The 20,389-nt window shown below is 39.1% G+C and overlaps 1 protein-coding gene across 1 annotated transcript in view; it reads right to left on the minus strand.

Moving 5' to 3' along the window:
• The window catches only part of cap1 (CAP, adenylate cyclase-associated protein 1 (yeast)), a 40,352-nt gene that overhangs the window by 15,106 nt on the left and 4,857 nt on the right, over positions 1 to 20,389 (minus strand). Inside the window, exons 2-6 of the mRNA XM_060847467.1 lie at positions 18,070 to 18,174; positions 11,900 to 12,000; positions 8,009 to 8,086; positions 2,266 to 2,409; positions 1,066 to 1,151 (exon numbers count right to left, since the gene is read on the minus strand). Of these exons, the coding sequence (XP_060703450.1) occupies positions 1,066 to 1,151; positions 2,266 to 2,409; positions 8,009 to 8,086; positions 11,900 to 12,000; positions 18,070 to 18,166 (506 nt within the window). The 5' untranslated portion in view covers positions 18,167 to 18,174. The remainder of the gene's footprint in view (positions 1 to 1,065; positions 1,152 to 2,265; positions 2,410 to 8,008; positions 8,087 to 11,899; positions 12,001 to 18,069; positions 18,175 to 20,389) is intronic.

Raw genomic sequence — 20,389 nt, forward strand, 5'->3', positions numbered from 1 at the left:
CCTTATCTTCCAAAGAAATTTTTCTCCTTTACCCTTTCAACTGCCATTTGTTGCCCATCTCTAATTGCACTTGATTCAAGTGCCTTAACTATCCCATGAAGTAGCCAGTCAAGAGTCAACCACATTGCTATGGGCCTGCAGTCATATGTAGACCAGACCAGGCACGAATAGCAGATTTCCTTCCTTATAAGGATTGTGAACCAGATTGGCTTTTACTACAAATCGACAGTGATTACAGTCAACTAAACTTTTAATTCCAAGCTTTATTGAATTGATCATGGTGGGATTTGAACCCAGAACATTAACTAGGGACTCTGGATTACTAACATACTGACAATTCCAGTACAACAACATCCCGTAAGGTGTTATCTTCAAACACAAGTGCACAAGATGTCCAGAGCACAAGGTGGCTGGAAGCACAAGGGAACAGTTCTGGTAACCAAGTCTCAGGGAATCTAAAGAAACTTTAAATGCAAACATCACTAGAAGTAGACCATTAGACTCCACCATTAGATCTTTATTTAGCCTAGATCTCTGCAGAGGCTAGAGTTCAAATCATACCCTATTTTCTTCCCCACGTTCAATAGGCCTAAACTCCCATAACGACTGAAAAAAAAGTAATCCAACTCAATACTGACTATGCAATGTCCAAACACCATTACTCATTTCTCTAGTTCTCTGCTTGAAGTAGAGAACTAGAGAACTCTGCTTGAAGTCCAACTTCCACCGCCATAAAGCCCATTTTAAGTGCAGTTGGTGGTCTACGGCACAGAAAAAAAAAGCCCTTCTGCTCGAAACTCTTCTATTCAAAAACAAGCATCTATCTATTCTGGAGGAAACCGGCCCAAAATCAACCCCAGAACAGGTATCATACTTGCTGTTGGCACTGATTGAACAGGTGGTGGGACTCCAGCCAACAGGTGGGGTTCTCCCATAAACCCCCACCCAACCCCATGCTAATTTTGTAACTTTGCAGATTAAGATATGAATCTATTTAGCATAGTGAATTGTTTATTTTCAGTAAATGAAAAAGGAAATGCACAAGGATAGTAAATGGAGTCATACGTGTCTTTGTATTCCTTCAAAACTCTGTTGGTATAAAACATAGCAGCATCAGTCATCTCCTTAACATAAGGACCAGGTTTGGGAGCCTAAAAGCAGAAATCATAGTTCTCATGTTCTTAAATACCATAATTTTACTATTTGATGCAAAGAAACAAGCATATATTTTCACGATTCCAAAGGAAACAGCAGTAACATACAATTCCCACCACTTACACCATCTATGCTGATCATATTCAACCACCAATATTGGTTGAATATCACTAACCATTTCCAAAGGATTCAGTTACAAAGACCAATTATATAAAGCCAAGCAAGCTATTCTAGTTTCTTCTGCATTACAAATCCCCATTTATTGATTTTTTTTAAAAAAAGTTCTGCTGATTTCAAGAGCAAGCCAAGTTTCAAGTGACCAGCTGTTTGCACCTTTGATACAAATTAACTTCATATTGAGATTCTTTACATTCACATTAACTGCATTTGAAATAACTTATAAAAAGCAGTTGCATATTGAGACAGAATATGGCAGGGCTTGGGAACCTAAACATCAGGCACAGCAAATAAGAGAACAACAATGAAAATGGGGAAAAAATAAAATCCAAGAAATAGGTACATCACCACAGCCTTCACAATGGAAGGCACCAGCAGCAATCCAGAACTTCCACACAGTCAGGATCAGAAGTGAGTTTAGTGTCCATCCTAAGGAGAGGATGGTGCTAAAAGTCCGAATGTGGAAAATAATCACCCAGATAGCTAATGAGACGGCAGAGGCATTGATGGTGATCTTTGAGGAATCACCGAAATCAGAAAGGATCCCAGTTTTCTGGAAAATACAAACTTTATATCAGCTATTTCAGAAGAGGGGGATAGAGGCCAATCTATGCCTGTTAGAGTTGGGGACTGTGCTGACAACAGGTGCAGCTTGTTCATTGCTGCACATCTCCTTCAGGCTGGGCACTTCTGCTTTTCCTGACCAAGGAGTGATTGCACAAGAGTCAATCCTAACTTACACCCGTTCATACCAAGAAATAAACTGGGGATAGAGTTAACAAATCTTCAAAGTGAATAAACAGGAAGTGGCTAATAAAAAGTCCCTCAGTTAGAAAGCCTGTCAAAAATAATGAATGAATACATATGTCAAATTCACAATTATCTTATTAACACTACTGGGATAGCTTATCGATGAGCAACTAGAACACTTACAATTGCCAGCCATCCCAGACCAGGGATGCTGTCACTAATTGCCGACAGATGATTGAACTTTGCGCTTGAACGTTTTCTCTCCCGGAAGTCTTGGATTTGTGAAATTTTGTTGGAGAGAGGCTGAAGTAATTGGGTCAATTCTTTCTACAAAAAAGACGACAAATAAGCAGTGCACATTTTAAGATAACCAACTTCTACAGAAGAGAGGGGTATTAGTAAGTTAAATGCAGAGTTCAAAAAAACAAAGTACTTAATGCACAACACTAAGCTCACCACTTGCAGCAAGCCCAACTGCAGATAAAATTACGCTTAATTATTCTGGTCCCCCATGGATCCTAGCTTGAAAATTCTCTGCTCTAGCTTAAGTGTAAGAGTCTGTCAGTCACTTCAAAAATGATAACAGTAGAAATGCATTTGAAAAATGCCTGGTTTTCACATTCTCTTCCTTCCCAACCCCTCCAACCCAGTTTGTTCATGATACCAAATCTGGCAGGTCAGTTTAAATAAATGCAAGTCAGAAACACTACTGGAACAACCACACTACAAAAAACCCAACCAAGGCAAAATCAAATTCCGTCTTTATCATTAGGGCTTGAATATTTTTGTTGCATATCCTAGGATGAAATTTTGGTCATTTTTAAATGTATTTTGGCAACACAAGTCAGAGCATCAGTAATGTGTGTTTCAAATTTAGCTCAAAATAAACTCTGCTGCTATGATTTGTGGAAGTCAATCTCAAGCAGAACTTTCACAAATGTAGGTAATAATTAATTTAAATAAGACCCATCAGAACCATGCAGCAATCCAGATTTATACTTTTGAGTCACAGGATATGAGCATTTCTAGGTAGATTGCCATTTATTGCCTCTTCCCACTGGCCTTCATTCAGATTGAAAGGAGCAGACTTGACAGGCGAAAAGGAGGAAGTTGAGAGATGATCTAGGAGTGAATGAGGCAGAGTACACTTGAGCAGAGGGACAGCAAAGGAATGAAGACATTGGGGGTCTGTAATGACTCCTACCAAAACAGGAGCCACTCAGTAGGAAAGACTATAAATCAAATAATATAATAATTGCTCTATTCTAAGACCATAAGACATAGGAGTGGAAATAAGGCATTTCAATTCCACTTGCCCACATTCTCCCCATTGTCCTTAATTCCTTGTGACATCAAGAATTTATCAATCTCTGCCTTGAAGACATTTGGCGTCCCAACCTCCACGGCAATGAATTCCACAAGCCCACCATTCTGGCTGAAGAAATGTCTCCGCATTTCTGTTCTGAATTTACCTTCTCTAATTCTAAGGCTGTGTCTACAGGTCCTAGTCTCCTCGCCTAATGGAAACAATTTCGTAGCTTCCACCCTTTCCAAGCCATGTATTATCTTGTAAGTTTCTATTAAGTCTCCCCTTAAATCTTCTAAACGCCAATGAATACAATCCCAGGATCCTCAGCTGTTCCTCGTATGTTAGACCTACCATTCCAGGGATCATCCACGAGAATCTTCACTAGACACGCTCCAGTGCCAGTATGTCCTGAGGTGTGGGGACCAAAACTGGACACAGTACTCCAAATGGGGCCTAACCAGAGCTGTATAAAATCTCAGTACCACAACCGTGCTTTTATATTTCAACCCTCGAGACAAATGACAACATTGCATTCACTTTCTTAAAGTTTATTGGGGGACAGTCCTGTTTGAAAAAAAATACTTGGCCTTTTCCTTGATACAGTATACTATTGGTTAATGCTGCACTAACATCCTTTGTTGTGGTTCTGCTCGCCGAGCTGGAAGTTTTTGCTGCAAACGTTTCGTTCCCTGGCTAGGGAACATCATCAGTGCTTTTTCCTGGCTTGTTTCAGTGTTTCTCGCCCGTAAGTGTTTAAAATCTGATTGAAGATTTCTAGCTCGGGTATCCGTTGTTGTGGTTCTGCTCGCCGAGCTGGAAGTTTTTGCTGCAAATATTTCGTTCCCTGGCTAGGGAACATCATCAGTTTCTTTTACCTGTGATCAGGTCCTTTGCAGCAGAAAGATTGCAAGTACAGCAATATCGGTTTAACTTAATTTGAATCAGTCATACAAACAGATTTGAGTATTAAACAAGTTCTGGATGCAAGAACTTGCTCTCCTTTCCAAAACTTGTGAATGCATGAAATTTAGACTGTAACTGCACCAATTATAATACCGTATATTGTACTACCCTATTTACTTCTAAAAGACAATTTTTCTGATAGCCACCCATTACAAAATACTTTAAGGTGACCCAATATTTTCAGATGTACTTCAGCAATCCTGTTAATCAAAGACAGATGAAAACTTGCTGGCAAAGGAAGACTTCAGATAAGCCATTTTACAGACGATTGGGAGTGCAGCTTATAATTAGCAGCTATTTTTACTATGGTGTTACACCTTAATTAGTCTCTAGTGAGATCCTTGGAGAGGATAAACAACCAAACATTACAGAATTACAGCTCATTTATTAAGACTGGCACAGCTTAATGAACAATGAGAACATTTCAAATTACAGAATCCCAAAGTTCCTACTGATTTACTTAATTCAGTTGACTCCCTGCTTCCACACTAATGATGTAATTAACAAAAAGTTAAAATGTATACTAATTTTCAACTTTAAATGCTTAAAACCTCTGTGTAATAAGTTCATGATTTCCATCAATGAGGTACTACAAGAACAATGACCAAAACTGGCCAAATTCTATTCTACTTACAACTTGGAGGCAGGAATCAAATAGAAAGTCCAGATATGAGCACAGGGAATGATAAGCCACGTTGTCACTTAAGCCTATCCCGCCTTCAATATCAGGGCAGAACTTTTAACTTTATTTCTGCTTGATATGCATACTTCTTGATTCTTGTACACAGCGTCACCTTCAAATGACTAAGCTCTCAGGAATTCCTAAAGTCTATTTTAAATCCACTTTATTATTCAGATATCACTGGCTCTTAGTTACAAGCATTTATGTTTGAAGTAAAGGCAATGTATAGAGTCAGTTCTTTATAATGGGATGGTTGCGTTCTTGTGGAACCCAACATTATAGAAAAATTGCACTTTAGAAAGAGTGCTCAGTGTTGGTGCTCTAATCACATTACAGCCAATATATTTTAAACGCTTGTACTGTAGAAAGTGTCCCCAATTCGTCAATCAGATTATAGCGAATTCATGTTGACGAAACATGTTATAACAGAATGACCTGTACTATTAAGACCATTTCTAGGTGATGCAAAGAGCAGAAAGAAAGCTGCCAACAATCTTTAGAACTTGGCTCATGGGAAGTGGATGCTGCTGGTTTGACCAGCATTTATTACCCACCCTTAATTAGCCAGAGGGCAGTTAAAAGTCAGCGACATTGCTGTGGGTCTGGAGTCATATGTAGGTCAAACCAGATAAACATGACATTTCATTTTTTTAAGGAAGCAAAACTAAGTAAACCAGATGGGTTTTTGCAAGTGGTTATATGCTCATCATTCAGCTGAAGTCACATTCCAGATTTCCATTGAATTCAAAATTTCACATCTGTCATAGTGGGATTTGAATACACCCTATAGCATAAGCCCTGGGTTCTGGACTACTGATCTAGTGGTACTACCACTAAGCCACCGCTTCCCCAGTCACAGACAGGTGGCCTTCTATGTCATGTGTATGCTTGCACACTGGCCATATAGCTAAAATTGCTGGAAAAAAGATACACAAACTAAATGCAGAAGTTGTGCATTCAGCTTCAGACACTTTGAAAACACTAAACAAGTTCAGTAGAAGCAGCAAATGCAATTTAAATTTACTTTTAGATTCATTCTTTCACACACCCCCCTCCCCTTTTATAATTTCAAGCACAATCTGGTCAAGGCTATTACCAAACACCCATAATGATGGGGTGATCATTTGCTAACTGCTTCATAAAGGAGTGAAAAAGACTCCCCCTAAAAGAGCATGGCATTATGGACAAGCTAAACAAGGGGTAAAAACTTGGCAGATGGGAATATAAAATGGGAAATGTGTGGTTATGCTTTTTGCCAGGAATAGAGGAGCCGGATATTATAAAATAATGGGCAGCATGGTGGCTCAGTAGTTAGCACTGGTGCCTCACAGCACCAGGGATCCAGGTTCGATTGCAGTCTCCGGTGACTTAGGAGTTTGCACATTCTCCCCATGTCTGCATGGGTTTCCTCTGGGTGCTCCGGTTTCTTTGCACAATCCAAAAGATCTGCAGATTAGGTGCATTGGCCATGTTAAATTGCCCATAGTGTTCAGGGATGTATAGGTTAGGTGCAAATGTAGAGAATAGGGTAGGTGTATTGGTCTGGGTGAGTTACTTATTGGAGGGTCAGCATGGAATTGTTGAGCTGAATGATACGTTTCCACACTGTAGGGATTCTATGAAAATGGAAAATAAAGACTGCGGAAAGCCACAGATTAGCAGAACTTGGCAGTTCTTATCTATGAATCGCAAAAAAGCTAGCATTCATGTTGTGGGTAATAGGGAAGACATACGGAACTTTACATTTCAAAGGGAATGGAATATAAAACTAGGAAGGTTTTGCTGAAACTATGTAGGGCACTAGTCAGACCTCAGTTGAAATACTGAATTTTGGGCCTCTGCTTTCAATGAAAGTAATCTGGAGAATGGTCACTAGGCTGATACCAGGTATAGAACAAATATCTTATGGGGACAGGTAGAATAGATTTGGGCTGTACTTCTAGGAATAAAGAAAGAGGCATAACCTTATGGAAGCAGATTTTTAGGGGACTTGATAGGGTAGATGCAGAAAGTTTGTTTGCCCTTGTCGATGAGACTACGACCAAGGTGTCACATATTTCAGAGTAGGAGGGATTTCTTCTCTCAGATGGCAGCAAATCTGTGGAATTCTTAACTTAGCATCAATGGCTCTGTGGTAATTAAGTATATTCAAAGCAGAAGTGAGCAGACTTTTTAAATCAGTAAGGGAATGAAGAGTAATGGGACAGAAATAAGAGGGGAAGTTGAGGTTTATTGACCAGCCATGATCTCACTGAATTGCAGAGCAGGGTTCACGGGCTGAATGACTGACTTCTGTTCCTATATCTTATGACATCTTGAAATACTTAAGACAATTAAGTATTTATTTGGTGTCAAGAGCTACAAAGCCAATTTGTGCACAACTCTTTACTGGTAGGATTGAGACAATGACCAGATTTGTCTGTTTTAATTTATATTTGTTGAACAACAAAATGTAGGCAAGGACTCCTCTGTTGTTTGAAGTATTTCAAAGGATCTTTTACCCACCCTACAGGTTGAAGGTGTCATGTGAAAGGTAGCGCCTTGAAAAGTGCAACACTCCCTCAGGCCAGGACCAGAGCAAAGCACCTTAGATTTTGAACCCAATTCTAAGTAGTGGGTCTTGATCCACAGCCCCCTTAAACTCAGCATGGTCACCAAATCACATTATTCCTAACAGAAGTCTCAGCATTATTTTTGTGAATCAAGCCACTAATTTAAAAATCAAAGAGTGGATACTGTCTTGCATGTTCTCCAAGGATGCACATGACAACAAATAGCATTCAAAACTAACCAGATATTTAGACAAAAAGAATGTGATGGAAATAGCTAGTTAGAAATTGAGCAAAATATTTTGTAAGTGTGAAACAATGAATAAATTAAGTTATTAGATATAGAAGAGTTAACAGTTGATAAATTTACAAATGTGAAAAAAGGTTTTCATTGCAGATAACACATCCAAAAGTATCACCTACCATTGGAGGCTGCTGGCTTTGGGAGGCAGTTACCAGGAATGCTCTCTCCATCTTCACAGCTTCATTGACCAAGTCAGCCTAAACAAACAGCAAGGGAAAAAACATTGGAATGTACCATAAAAAGTGGTTAGCCCCCACCTGATTAAATCTATGTTTGGTTTTATTTTAGTTTGTAATTTTCTGTTAAATTTTAATTTTGCTTTAACGTGATTGGAAGCAAGCAAACAAACAAACATTGAATTAGTATTGTATTTTGGCATCGAACCCAGTTTTTCTAGACAAAAAACACCAATTTGATATAAAATAACTTGATTGATTAAATCATCCCAACATTAAATACCCATTCAAATTTAAAGATTTGTATAAATTGTACTTTCTCACAGTTATTTGAAAGACTGAGCATTTGTAACAATTTTGTGGACAGGACCATTCACAATGCCTAGGGAAGAAAACTCTCAAATACCCATACACAGCACCCTAATAGCCAGAATATTGGCAAGGCATATTTAAAAACTTCCTTCACTCTGGATTTAACAGCTTTACCTTCCATTTCTAATACTCCAGCTATCATTAGTATATTAACAACATACCATGCTGTTCATTGACATCACTTTCATGTGTGTTTTAAAAATTAACTGGAGCATAGGCAATAAGGTACACAATTTAAGTCAAATAGCTGCAATTGAGTCTCATGTTTTTTTACAATTATGGAGACATGACTGCAGGGCTACCAAAGCTGGGAACCAACAGTATTCAATTTTTAGGAAGAAGTAGTGAAAAAGTAAAAAACAAACTGGGGTAGCATAGTTTGGGAAAGATAAAATCAGTGCAATAATGAGAAAGGATATCTGCACAAGAAATCCAGATGTGTAAATCACTCTGGATGAATCCAAGAAGCAATTGGAGGTAGAAAGCATTTTTGGGAGGTGCCTGTAGTCCTCTTTACTGCTGGTAACGTAGGGGACAGCATTAAATGACAAACTGAAGATGCATACAAGGGTGCTTTTATGCATGGCTGATTTTAGTCAGCATGTAGACAGGGCAAACCACATTAGCAATAATACTATAGTGAATGGAATGCAAGATTTTTATTATAAAAAGCAGCACATTGAGGAAACAACCTGGGAACTGGCTTGGACTGGATTTTATCTAGTAATGTTGAGTTGAAAGGCCCTCAAAAGGAAAATAACAATGGCTTGATAGTAAATGGGGTAGTCCAATTTAAATCTAGGGTCACAAATTTAAACAAAGGAAAACTACAAAACATATGGAGGGGCAAGTTGATTGAGATAGGCCTTTTTAATGAAGTTACAAAATCTAACAGATCAACAATGGCCAATTAAGAACAAAAGCATGCATTGCAGTAGTTATCATGCACTTGTCGGGAAAAAAAAAGTGGCCCAACTGCGGTTTATAAAACAATATTACAGATCCAAAGAGTAAAGTAGATTCAAATAGAAAAAGTAGTGAGCCCAAGGATTGGAAGCAGTTTAGAATTCAGGAAGAGGAGGATTAAGACAGATTAAGAGGAGAAAAGCATGCAAGACAGTCAACTTGCACAGAGCTAAAAAAAAGTGTACAAGGGTTTCTGCACATGAAAAAATATTAGATGACATATATAGGTCCCTTACAATTTGAAATGTGAATAGATAGAAAAAAAAGCACATCAATTAAATAACTACTTGTTATCTTCACGAGATAACCAACATGTAAATTCACAGAAATATGAGGGAAACAAGGTTTTAAGGAAGTCAAATGAGATAGCATCAGTGGATCTGGTACATTCGCATTTTCAAAATTTTGATTTCCACATGTACCCAGTCAATACCTTCAGGATCTTGTATATTTCAACCAAATTGTCTCTTGCTCCTTTCAAGTCCAGCAATCTCAAGCCTAGCTTGGCCAACCTTCTTCGGAGAGCATTCCAGCTATTAGTTTAGTCAAGCTTCTCTGAACATTAACAATGCATTCCTATTGTTGCTTAAAATAAGGTCACCTAAAGTATGGACAGTATTACAGATGCATCTCACTTGTGTTCTAGATAACTGAAGCACAACCTCTCCATTTTGTCTTCAATTCCCCTCATGATAACATTGCATTAGCTTTCCAGATTACTTGCTGTACCTGCATACTAAACTTCTGCAATTCATGCACAAAGACTGCCAAATTCCTATACAGCAGAGCTCTGCAATATCACTATTTAAATATGCTTTTACTCAACATACCGAAACAGAATTTCATATTTCTGCACATTATATACTTTTTGTCCCAACCTTGCTCATTTGTCTAGCCCATATTTTATTACAGCTTCTTCACAACTTGCTTTCCTACCCATCTTTTGACACCAGCAAATTAGGCAAACATACCTAATGCTCCTTCATCCAATCATGGATCTAAATTGTAAACAGACTAGGTCCTAACATGAATCCTTGAACACATTACATATTATACCTTGTCAAACTGGACAAGACCTACTCACTAGTCTGCTTCCTGGTAGCCTGCCAATCTTCAACCTTGCACAATGCTACCCCTACCAGGTCATATTTAAATCATTTCTATTTGCATTCAGTTCACCCATATTTATTCGAATCACACATGCATTTGGTTTCATCCCTTCTGGTCTTCGTAAATTTCCGTTTCACCACCTATATTCTCTCAGTAAACTGGAGGTTACCAAAACTTCTGCTGCACTTCAAGTCCCACTTACCTATCAATTGATGCTCAATGACATACATTGACTCTTGGGCTAGCAACACGATTTCAGAATTCTCACCCACACTTTCAAATTCTTTTACAGTTTCATCTCTATACCTCTAATATCCCACACCCCTATAAAGTTGTGTTATCTGCACTGCATTAATTCTGAACTCAAGCATTGCCATATTTAACAGATCCACCATTGCTGGATGGGATTTTAGCTACCTAAGCCTTAAACTTGAACACGCATTCCACTTCACTTCCCTCCTTAAAACCTACTTCAGTGACCAAACTTTTGATCTACTGATCTGATCTCTCTTGTAGCTGAATGCTGCATTGTTGTATAATGTCAAAGGTCACCTGACAAAAGGAGCAACACAGAAAGCTTGTGATTTCAAATAGACTTGCTGAACTCTAACCTGGTGTCATATGACATCTGACTCTGTCCATCCTAGTCCAACATTACAACCTTCACGTTTTATAATGCTCACATGAACTAAGTGTCTTCAAAGTATGAACTGAAATACAAATATTTCATTCTATTAAATAAAGTACTACACAGATGTTCAATTTGCTTTATCCAACAACCACTTGGTGACACTATAATTAGAAGTTCAAGAACTACAAGGTACACTTTCATCCAAATATTTCCTTTTCTGAACACACCACTGATGTGCAGTGCCATCGTTACTAAGTATCATTTCTTGATAAACTAAAAATAATGCTTCAGCTTTTACAGCTAAAGCCAATAGACTGATCAACTGTGGTAGAAATATAACCATCTTCACAGAAGCCATTACATATTTTAAATGCTTTTCTTCCTTGATTACATGGATGACTACAGTCAAGGAGGAACTTTATATTTTTCACCTATTTACTAAATTATATTCTTTTTAGTGGAATTCAATAAACTCTGTAACCAAGGACCAAGCCTTAGTAATTCAGTGTTTCAATACAAGCCAGATTATTTAACAAGTGGGGTTCAACACACAAAACAGCTATTATAATTCAGTTAGTTTCTATCCTGCCTACTTTCCAGCGAGTTGGGAAGAACAGATGTCATCACCAAAGGTCTATTAACGTGTGGTTATTCCTTCCTCCCCCCCCCCCCAAAAATACCCAGATCAGTTATCAGGAATTATCAAAATGATAGGCTGCCTATAATTTGACAACTCCCTGAAAATAATTACTCACATGTTCTCCAACATCACCTCCAATCTCCTTGCTTAGTTTGTAATATTTTGCAATTGTTCCAACCAACATCTCATCAAATGCCTCTACAAAGGGAGCAACCACTGCATAAAAGAAAGACATCATACAGGTAGATCATGTGATTGTAATGCAAAATAAGAATCAATTCATGCACACAAAATTGTTCAAGATCAAAAGAATGCATGTTACTCTACAAGGATACATAAATGCAAACAGAAAATTAACTAGCTTTCAGGATTCTGGTATCAAAGCACATTTAACTTTATAAAGGGAAATATGTAGGGATGTATAGCATGAAAGCGGATTGCAATTGTTTGTAAAAGTTAGATCTTAATTTATTCAGGATAGAACTTGAAGACAACTTATGATAGATGCAGCTTATTACACCATATTTTAATCAAAGCATTGAATCACTTAAAATCTTAAACTGAATTAGTGAACAATTTAATTTTGATTTCTCCTATTACAGCCTTATTCATCTCAATAACTTCATTAAAAATCTTCAAATGAAGCTTAGATTGTAATTAACCTGCGCAAATATGTTCTGACACACCTGAATCAGGTGGGGCTCATATCTTAGCCTTCTGATTCAGCAAGCTTCATTTAAATAAAAATCAGGAAATGTATTAAAATGGTGGACAGGCAAGTAGTGTTCACAATCAGATCAGCCAAATGGATGAGCAGACTCAGGGCTCAAATGGCACACGCTTGCTCCTAATTTGTAAGTTCATATGCATGTTGAGTGAAAGGTTTGTCAGCAGGTAATTACCAAATCTTCATCCAACATAAAAACAAAGTTTCTCTGCTTGTTTTAATTTTATTCTTTTGAGAAAGCAGCTTAGGTCTTCTTTTGTGACCAACACTGGAATGGCATCAACACAGCACAAAAAGGACATTTTTGAACAGAAAGTTTGAAGGTAAACAGCATCCTAACTTCATCCATATCCCAGGTTACACTAATAACAGCGAGGAATTCGTGCTTATAATCTTAACCAAGAACCAATACCACCTCTAAGATTAATACAGCTGGTCAAAAAAGACAAGACTGTTCATAGATGCAAAGAGTCTCAAATCTGTTTAAGATGACAATTAAAATGAGAGTCACACAAACAGATGAACATCAATTAACATCTCTCTCGCTCAAACAGATTGAGTAGCATGACCTAACATTAACTGGATCAATCCCAAAGCAACAATAACCAGGAAATAGAACAATATGGCAAGCTATTGAGTGATTAGATTATATTAGTTTCCACACTGTAGGGAATCAGGCCCTTTGGCCCAACTAGTCCACCCTGCCCTGCCGAAGAGAAACCCACCCAAACCCATTTCCCTACCCTATATTTGCCCCTGACTAACACACCTAACACTGTGGGCAATTTAGCATGGCCAATTCACCTGACCTGCACATCGTTGGATTGTGGGAGGAAACTGGAGCACAGGGAGAATGTGCAATCTCCACACAGACAAGCAGGAATTGTACGCAGGATCCTGGTACTGAGAGGCAGCAGTACTAACCACTGAGCCACCATGCTGCCCAAAGTCAAAGGCAAACATCAAATGCAAGGCAAGGGAGAAAACTGCCCAGGCACTAGTGCTAATTTTCAATTCCTCTGTCTACAGAAAAGGTGCCAAGGGATTGGAGGACAATCAAGTTGTTACAATTTACAAGAAGAAATCCAAACCAGCTAACTACAGACCAGTCAGTCTCATCTCAGTGGTTGGAAAATATTTAAGCAATTCTGAGGGACAGAACTAAATCAGCCCTGGGAGAAGCAGGGATCAAACAAAAACCAGTGAGAGCAAGGTTTTGTTAAGGGGAAGTCATGTCTGCCCAACTTGAAGTTTTTGGAGCAGTGACTAGATGTGTAGATGAAGGCAATGCATTTAACAGTATACTGGACTATAGCAAAGCTTTTGATAAAGTCCTGCACAGAAGACTAATAGGGAAAGTACTGAAAAAAAAACAAATACTGGAGAGATCATAGAAGGTCAGACAGCATCCATGGAGAGACAGCAAGCCAATGTTTGCAATTTAAAAAATTAACTTGATCTGCTGATCTGCAGGAAATTGGATCTCCTGAAACTATGGTGGGGTGCTTCTGACTTAGATATTGTAAGAAATCTATTATTCAGAGCCATTTACATGGCCATTTCCTTGCCATTCAGAGCAATTTACATTGTCATCTCCTATTCAAATTTTCATCACCAATTCAGAAGTCAGTTGGAACATTGCAATTAAAAATTCTGACTGCAATCTATAGTTACAAAAAAAATACAATTCAACCAGATCTGGCCACTAAGGGAGGATTTGCATTAGATAGTCACATGCCACTCCAGAAACAATCAGGGAATGATTGGGATTGTCTTGTGAGCATTACTGACTGATGTAAAAATTTGTGTAAAGGAAGAACTGTTTCCTTTGTTCAATGCGCTTCCCTGGACACGCTTCACAAGCAAAGTGCGTTCAGTGTTTTGCCAAAGCTTGTATCGTACTGTGCTTAATAAATTTTGATTGTTCAGAGAAGTTGGCGTGTTGCAGTTGCATCAGCTTTACAAGGATGCCACAAAAAAACATTAAGTCTAGATGATTTTTCAGAACTAGAGAAGCTCTGGCAACATGGATACCACCTGACCCACTGATCCCCAGCATGTTGTTGTTTTCAGTACAGATTCCAGCGTCTGCAGTAATTTACTCCTAATAGGGAAGGTAATAGCCCATGGGATCCAAGGAAATTTGGCTCCTGAAAATTAGGAGAGTAGCAGGAGGTAGAGGGAGACAGTCAAAAGGTATTTTTGTGACTGGAATCTGTGTTCAGTGGGGTCCACAGGAATCAGTGCGGGGGCCCTTGCTGTAAATGATTTAGACTTGAAGGTAGGAGGGCTAATTAGTAAATTCACAAAAATGAAAATTAGTGGGGTGCTAAATAATGAGGAAAATAGTCTTTGATTACAAGATGATATCAATGAGCTGATCGGTGGCAAATAGAATTTCATCCAGCTAAGTGTGAGGTAATGCACTTGGGCAGGATAAACAAGGGAAAGTTATACCTGAAGGGTATGACCATGGGAAGCACCAGAATCAAAAGGACTCTGGTGTGCATGTTCACCAGCCCTTTAAGGTAGCAGGACAGGTAGTGTTTAAGAGGCATGTAGATTAATTTTTTTGAATCTGTCATCCTGTTTCCCCCACCCACCCCCCACTCAAGACAAAATGCTCAGAGACAGTGTAGTTTTACCTCCATCTTTATTTCAGGCCCTGGAGGGAGAGAGAATGATTGCCTATGTGCAGAGACATGAGTTCATGGTCTTCTCTGGAAGTACAGCTTCTCAAATGAATTATTAGTCATTTTACAGGGAGAAGCATCCAGATCAGGCAACATACATATTGATTGTAATGGTCACCCAGTGAGTGTCAATAGTAAAGATTAAGCCATCTGCCATTACACAATTAATAATTGACTTCACATAATTAATACTTTTCATCTTGTTAAACTGACCTCTCATACTGAATGCTACCTCATCTTCTTAAATGGCTCTACATAAAATGCTTTTCCACCTTGTTAACCCATCACCCTTGCCTCCAGCAGCGTATTGTTAACTGCAAGTTCTTATGAGTCATACTCAGCTGAACATCTTGTTTCACAAAACTCAGAATTTAACTCTTTCCCTACCTGCTTATACCCTATACACACTCAAATCAGCCGAGGTACAGAATTAAGAGCAAGGAGGTAATGCTAGAACTGTATATAAAGTTTGTTAGGCCAAAACTAGAGCAGCTCTGGAACAAGACAAATGTGACTGCACTACAGATGCTGCAGAGAAGAAATTCCACAATGTTGCCTGCAGTGGAGTTTTAGTAAAGGAGAGATTGGATAGACAGATTGCTTTCCTTGTAGCAGAGCAGACTGCGGGGGGGGGGGAAACATGATTGAGACGTATAAAATGGAGGATGACAGATAGGGTGATAAATGAGACCTGCAGATACTGGAGAGTCAGAATCAACAGGTCTGGCAGCATCTGAGCAGCAAGGAATTGAAGGCATAACCTTTCATCAACATTAGTAACAACAGGGAAAATGGGAAGGAACGCTTTCCTCTCCTTTGTAGAGGGATCGATGATCAAAGGCACAAATCTTAAAATGTTAAGGAGGAGGTGGTTTAGAAGGGACATTAGGAAAAGTACTTTCACCCAGATGGTGGTGGAAATCTGAAAGTAACTATCTGTTAAGAAAGTAGGGGCGGGGAGATCCAAGATGGCGGCGACTCAGCAAGTCTGAGTCTACAGAGCCCTTCCCAAAACCTGGGAAAAGTGGGTTTCCTGCCCCCACCACACTTGCCAAACCACCCAAAAAATTTCTTTAATCTTAATTAGCTGCTGAATATTATATTTAAATAGTCTAATACTGAGTGGATAATGAGTAAATCAAAGGGACCCCACAGCTCTCAGAAAACAAAGACCCCTCCCCCACCCTCCTCTCCTCCAGCTGCAGCTGATGTAAAAACGGGCCTTATAGAGATGATTGCTAGATTGGAATCGACACTCGTCAATTTCATCGCAGAATCCCGACAGAGATGGAATGCATTCGAAGAAAAGCTGCAGAAACAGAATCAAACTATCGGGGAATTACAGGGCCGAGTGGAGGGGGCGGAACTAAAGGCCACGACCTCCGAGGCTGCAGCTCAAACAGCTGCAGAACAGGTGAGAGCTCTGGAGCAGAGAGTCAGGGCCTTTGAAATCTACATGGATGATATTGACAACAGAAATCGGAGAAAGAATATTCGATTGCTGGGCCTTCAAGAACAAGAAGGGAAAGAACAGTTAGTAGTATTTCTGGAGCGATGGCTGCCCCAGCTTTTAAACCTGGGGGCTGAAACTGACCGGGTAAGGGTGGAGTGGGCCTACCGGGTCGCAGTACGCGGATCTGGCCCAAACCAGCGCCCACGCCCGGTCCTGTTCCGGCTGCAGAGTTATAGGGAGAGGCAGATACTCCTGGATGCCTCCAGAAAGCTTGGAAAGGATCCTAAAGCTATGATTCATGAAGGATCCAAGATTATGTTATTTCAGGACTTCTCCCCGGCTTTGACACGAAGAAGGAAGGCGTTTGATGAGGTGAAGAAATGTTTAAGGGACTTAGATATTCAATACACCTTACGCTACCCAGCGACGTTATGCTTTACCCACGAAGGATCAGAGTATAATTTTAGATCATCGGAAGAGGCCAAGAAACTTTTAGACTCGGTTAAATAAATCGTAAGAGACAATTTATGTTGGCTTGCCTCTCCCACACTCCGTGGGGAGAAATGGATACTTTATTCTACTTTACTTTTGCCTCTGGGAGCGGGGTTGTCTTCCTTGCTATGTTATTATACTTAACTGTAATCTGTTGGAGTTGTAATTTTATAGTTATGTGTGTTTGTACGTGGCATTGATGCTAGCAGATATACTCAGGTATGGGTGGGGAGGGGTGGGGGTGCAGCGCTCACTGTTAACTCTAGCTCGGTATTATATCTAAATCCTATTAAGGAGCGCCCGGGTTGAGGGTGGGACACTGTTTGGGAGAGGATATGGTGGAACGTTGAAAAGGTAGTAAGGCCCCCTGAGAACAAGGGGGAAGATCTCCATTCAAACAAGTTTAATTTTTTTTTGTTCTTATTGTTTGGAAATAACTTCCTTTTTATCATACTGTTATGAGTGTATTAGAGAACATTTTCTCTTATTTGAAGGATGTAAGCGACTCAACTATACACTCTGGATGATTGTGGATTAGTTGAATTTTGATGATTATATATTTAAGATCTATTTTTATATTAATGTTTGTGCTTGAAAATTCTGCTTATTTTTGTAAATTTGTTAAAATGTTAAATTCCCAATAAAAATATCTATAAAAAGAGAAAGTAGGGGCAAAAATCCTGAAAATATTTAATATTTAGATGTATAATTTCAGTGCCAACGCAAACAAAGCTATGAGCCAAGTGCTGGAAAATGGGATCAGAATAGTTAGATGCTTGTTTTTGACCAGTGCGCACACAATGGGATAAAGGGCTTTTTTCTGTGCTATAGCCCGTTATGTCTCTAAGCTTTCATAGACCATTCAAATTCTATGACAGAACAGATAATTTTAAATAGTTTCAAGTCTTGTTTGCCATTACCATCAGATCCAGATTCTGCATTGCTACTGGATTCTAACGTCTCCAGTCGTGAAACAGCTTTCTCCAACCTTTGCACAAGGGCCTCCATGTTTGCCATTGTTCAACCTAACAAAAAGGGAAAACAAAATCAATAAACATGACCCAAACATCAAATTTAAAAAGACTACTTTTTTCATGCAGATTGTTTTTTTTTGGGGGGTGGTGGGGGCGCGAAGAAATATGTTCAAAATGACTAGCACTAGCTGGTACATAACTTTCCAAACAATTTTGCAAGCAGCTGTATACACTATGTTCTTAAAAGAAACTAGCACCACAAATTCTGCTTTCCCTCAATTTTCTACATGTATCACGAATGAGAAGCAACCACAAAATCATACCCTGAAGGCTACAGTGAAGAGAGATTTCTGGAATATCTGAAATGTTGCTCAGCTTTATTTGTATGAAAACAAGAGAAGACCCCGTTGCTAATATTGTGCAAGTGTTCCAAGTGGGTGAAGTCAAAATCTTCAAATTCTGACAAATCATGTACACAGTGCAAAACAACTTCAGTGTGAGGGTTGAAAATTACAGGACTTACAATCTGTAGTTATGCCAATGCTTGTAGATTACTTAAAAGATTTATTTTATATAAAAAAAAACGTAAATGCTTGTTGAAATGCTGAGGTCACCTTGTGAAGCAATGTGGCAACATAGGGCGAAGTCAATACTAACAACTTTGCTTCATTTCACATATTATCCTTTGCAAGATTATGCAGAAGTACCATGAGGCAGAAATCAAAGATATTTCAAAACGTCAGAATTCCATTTTTAAAGTTGAAATGATCAGAAAATGGTAACTTATCCTGAACGTACAGAAATTTCCCACAACCCTATTACTCTAAATTTCCCCGACTAATGCACCTAACCCGCACATCTTTGGACTGGGGTGGTAACCAGAGCACCCAGAGGAAATCCATGCAAACATGGGGAGAATGTGCAAACTCCACAGTCACCTGAGACTGGAATGGAACTTGAGGCAGCAGTGCTAACCACTGAGCCATCTTGCCACCCTGAAGGAAGGATGTCCTTTGGTTCTGGCCCCTTTCCCCCTCCGTCGGAACATACGATGTTGAGGGGTGACCAAAGGAGGTCTATAAAATCATGGAGGGGCATAAATATGGTGAACAGCAGATGGCAGGTACCAACTCCCTAGAGTGGGGGACTTCAAGACCAGGACGTGAAGAAGTCTTTAAAAGGTAAGAGGGAAAATAGATCAAAGACATGAGGCATTTTCTAAGATTCATGCGTGGAATGAACTTCCTGAGGAAGTGGTGTATGTGGGCACAGTTACAATGTTTGAAAGACATTTGGAAAAGTACATGAATAAGAAACGTTTGACAGGATAGGAGCTAAGCATAGGCAGGTGGAAGGGGTTTAGTTTGTGATTTATGGTCTGCATGGACTGAAGGGTCTGTTTCTGTGCTGTATGACTAACAGTACTGGCGTTGGATAAGCAGTCTAAAACAGTAGTGGAGGAGTCAAAAGCGACGAGGCAGTGTGGGTGCCATCAACACAAACGTGAAAGAAACACTACCTTTGGATAACGTTACCAAAAGGAGAGGAATGAACACTGGACAAAGTCAGAAAAAAGAGACACCTCTGATATAGTTCAAGGATAGCTCCATTGCACTGGGCAATGGGTATCACTGGAGAAGTGTGCTTGAATGTGTCAGATACAATGCAAATAATCAAATAATAAGTAAATAGCAACAGTGCTCAGTCACAGGTGGTCAACTATTGATTTTAGTCAGAACCATTACTGTGTTACTGCAAGGGTGGACACCTGTTTGAACAGATTCATTTCGAGCAAATTGGGTAGGCAACACGTTAAAGAGGACATTGACAATTGAGAGTTTAAAGTAGTGAGTATAGTGTGCAAGGCTATAATATACAAAATGCTTTTCATTCAGCTAGTTTGTGAAAGGTAGGCAGCTATCACAGATGGAAGCTTTCACAATGTTGGTCAATAAGGGACCAGTGTGAAGTTTTGACGCTCAACAGTTGTCAGAATTGGATCAAGAATAAGATGTCAGTCATAAAACAAGCTTTTAAAATGCCAGGAGTGAGGACCCCTTATAGTTCCAGATCAGTTTAAATTACAAGTTTTGCTGATCTCTACATTCCTCAAACTGAAGTCTTGAGTACTGTTAAGCCACATCTCATTACTAATTCTTCAGAAAAGTATTGATCAAATGCTCAAATTTAAATTTCACAAATGCCTCAAATTTTTACAAATTCCAAACCAAGAGACTTGGTCACTTCCCATTATACTGTTTGTTAG

Source organism: Hemiscyllium ocellatum, chromosome 30 (assembly GCF_020745735.1).
Source record: "Hemiscyllium ocellatum isolate sHemOce1 chromosome 30, sHemOce1.pat.X.cur, whole genome shotgun sequence".
Lineage (NCBI taxonomy): Eukaryota > Metazoa > Chordata > Chondrichthyes > Orectolobiformes > Hemiscylliidae > Hemiscyllium > Hemiscyllium ocellatum.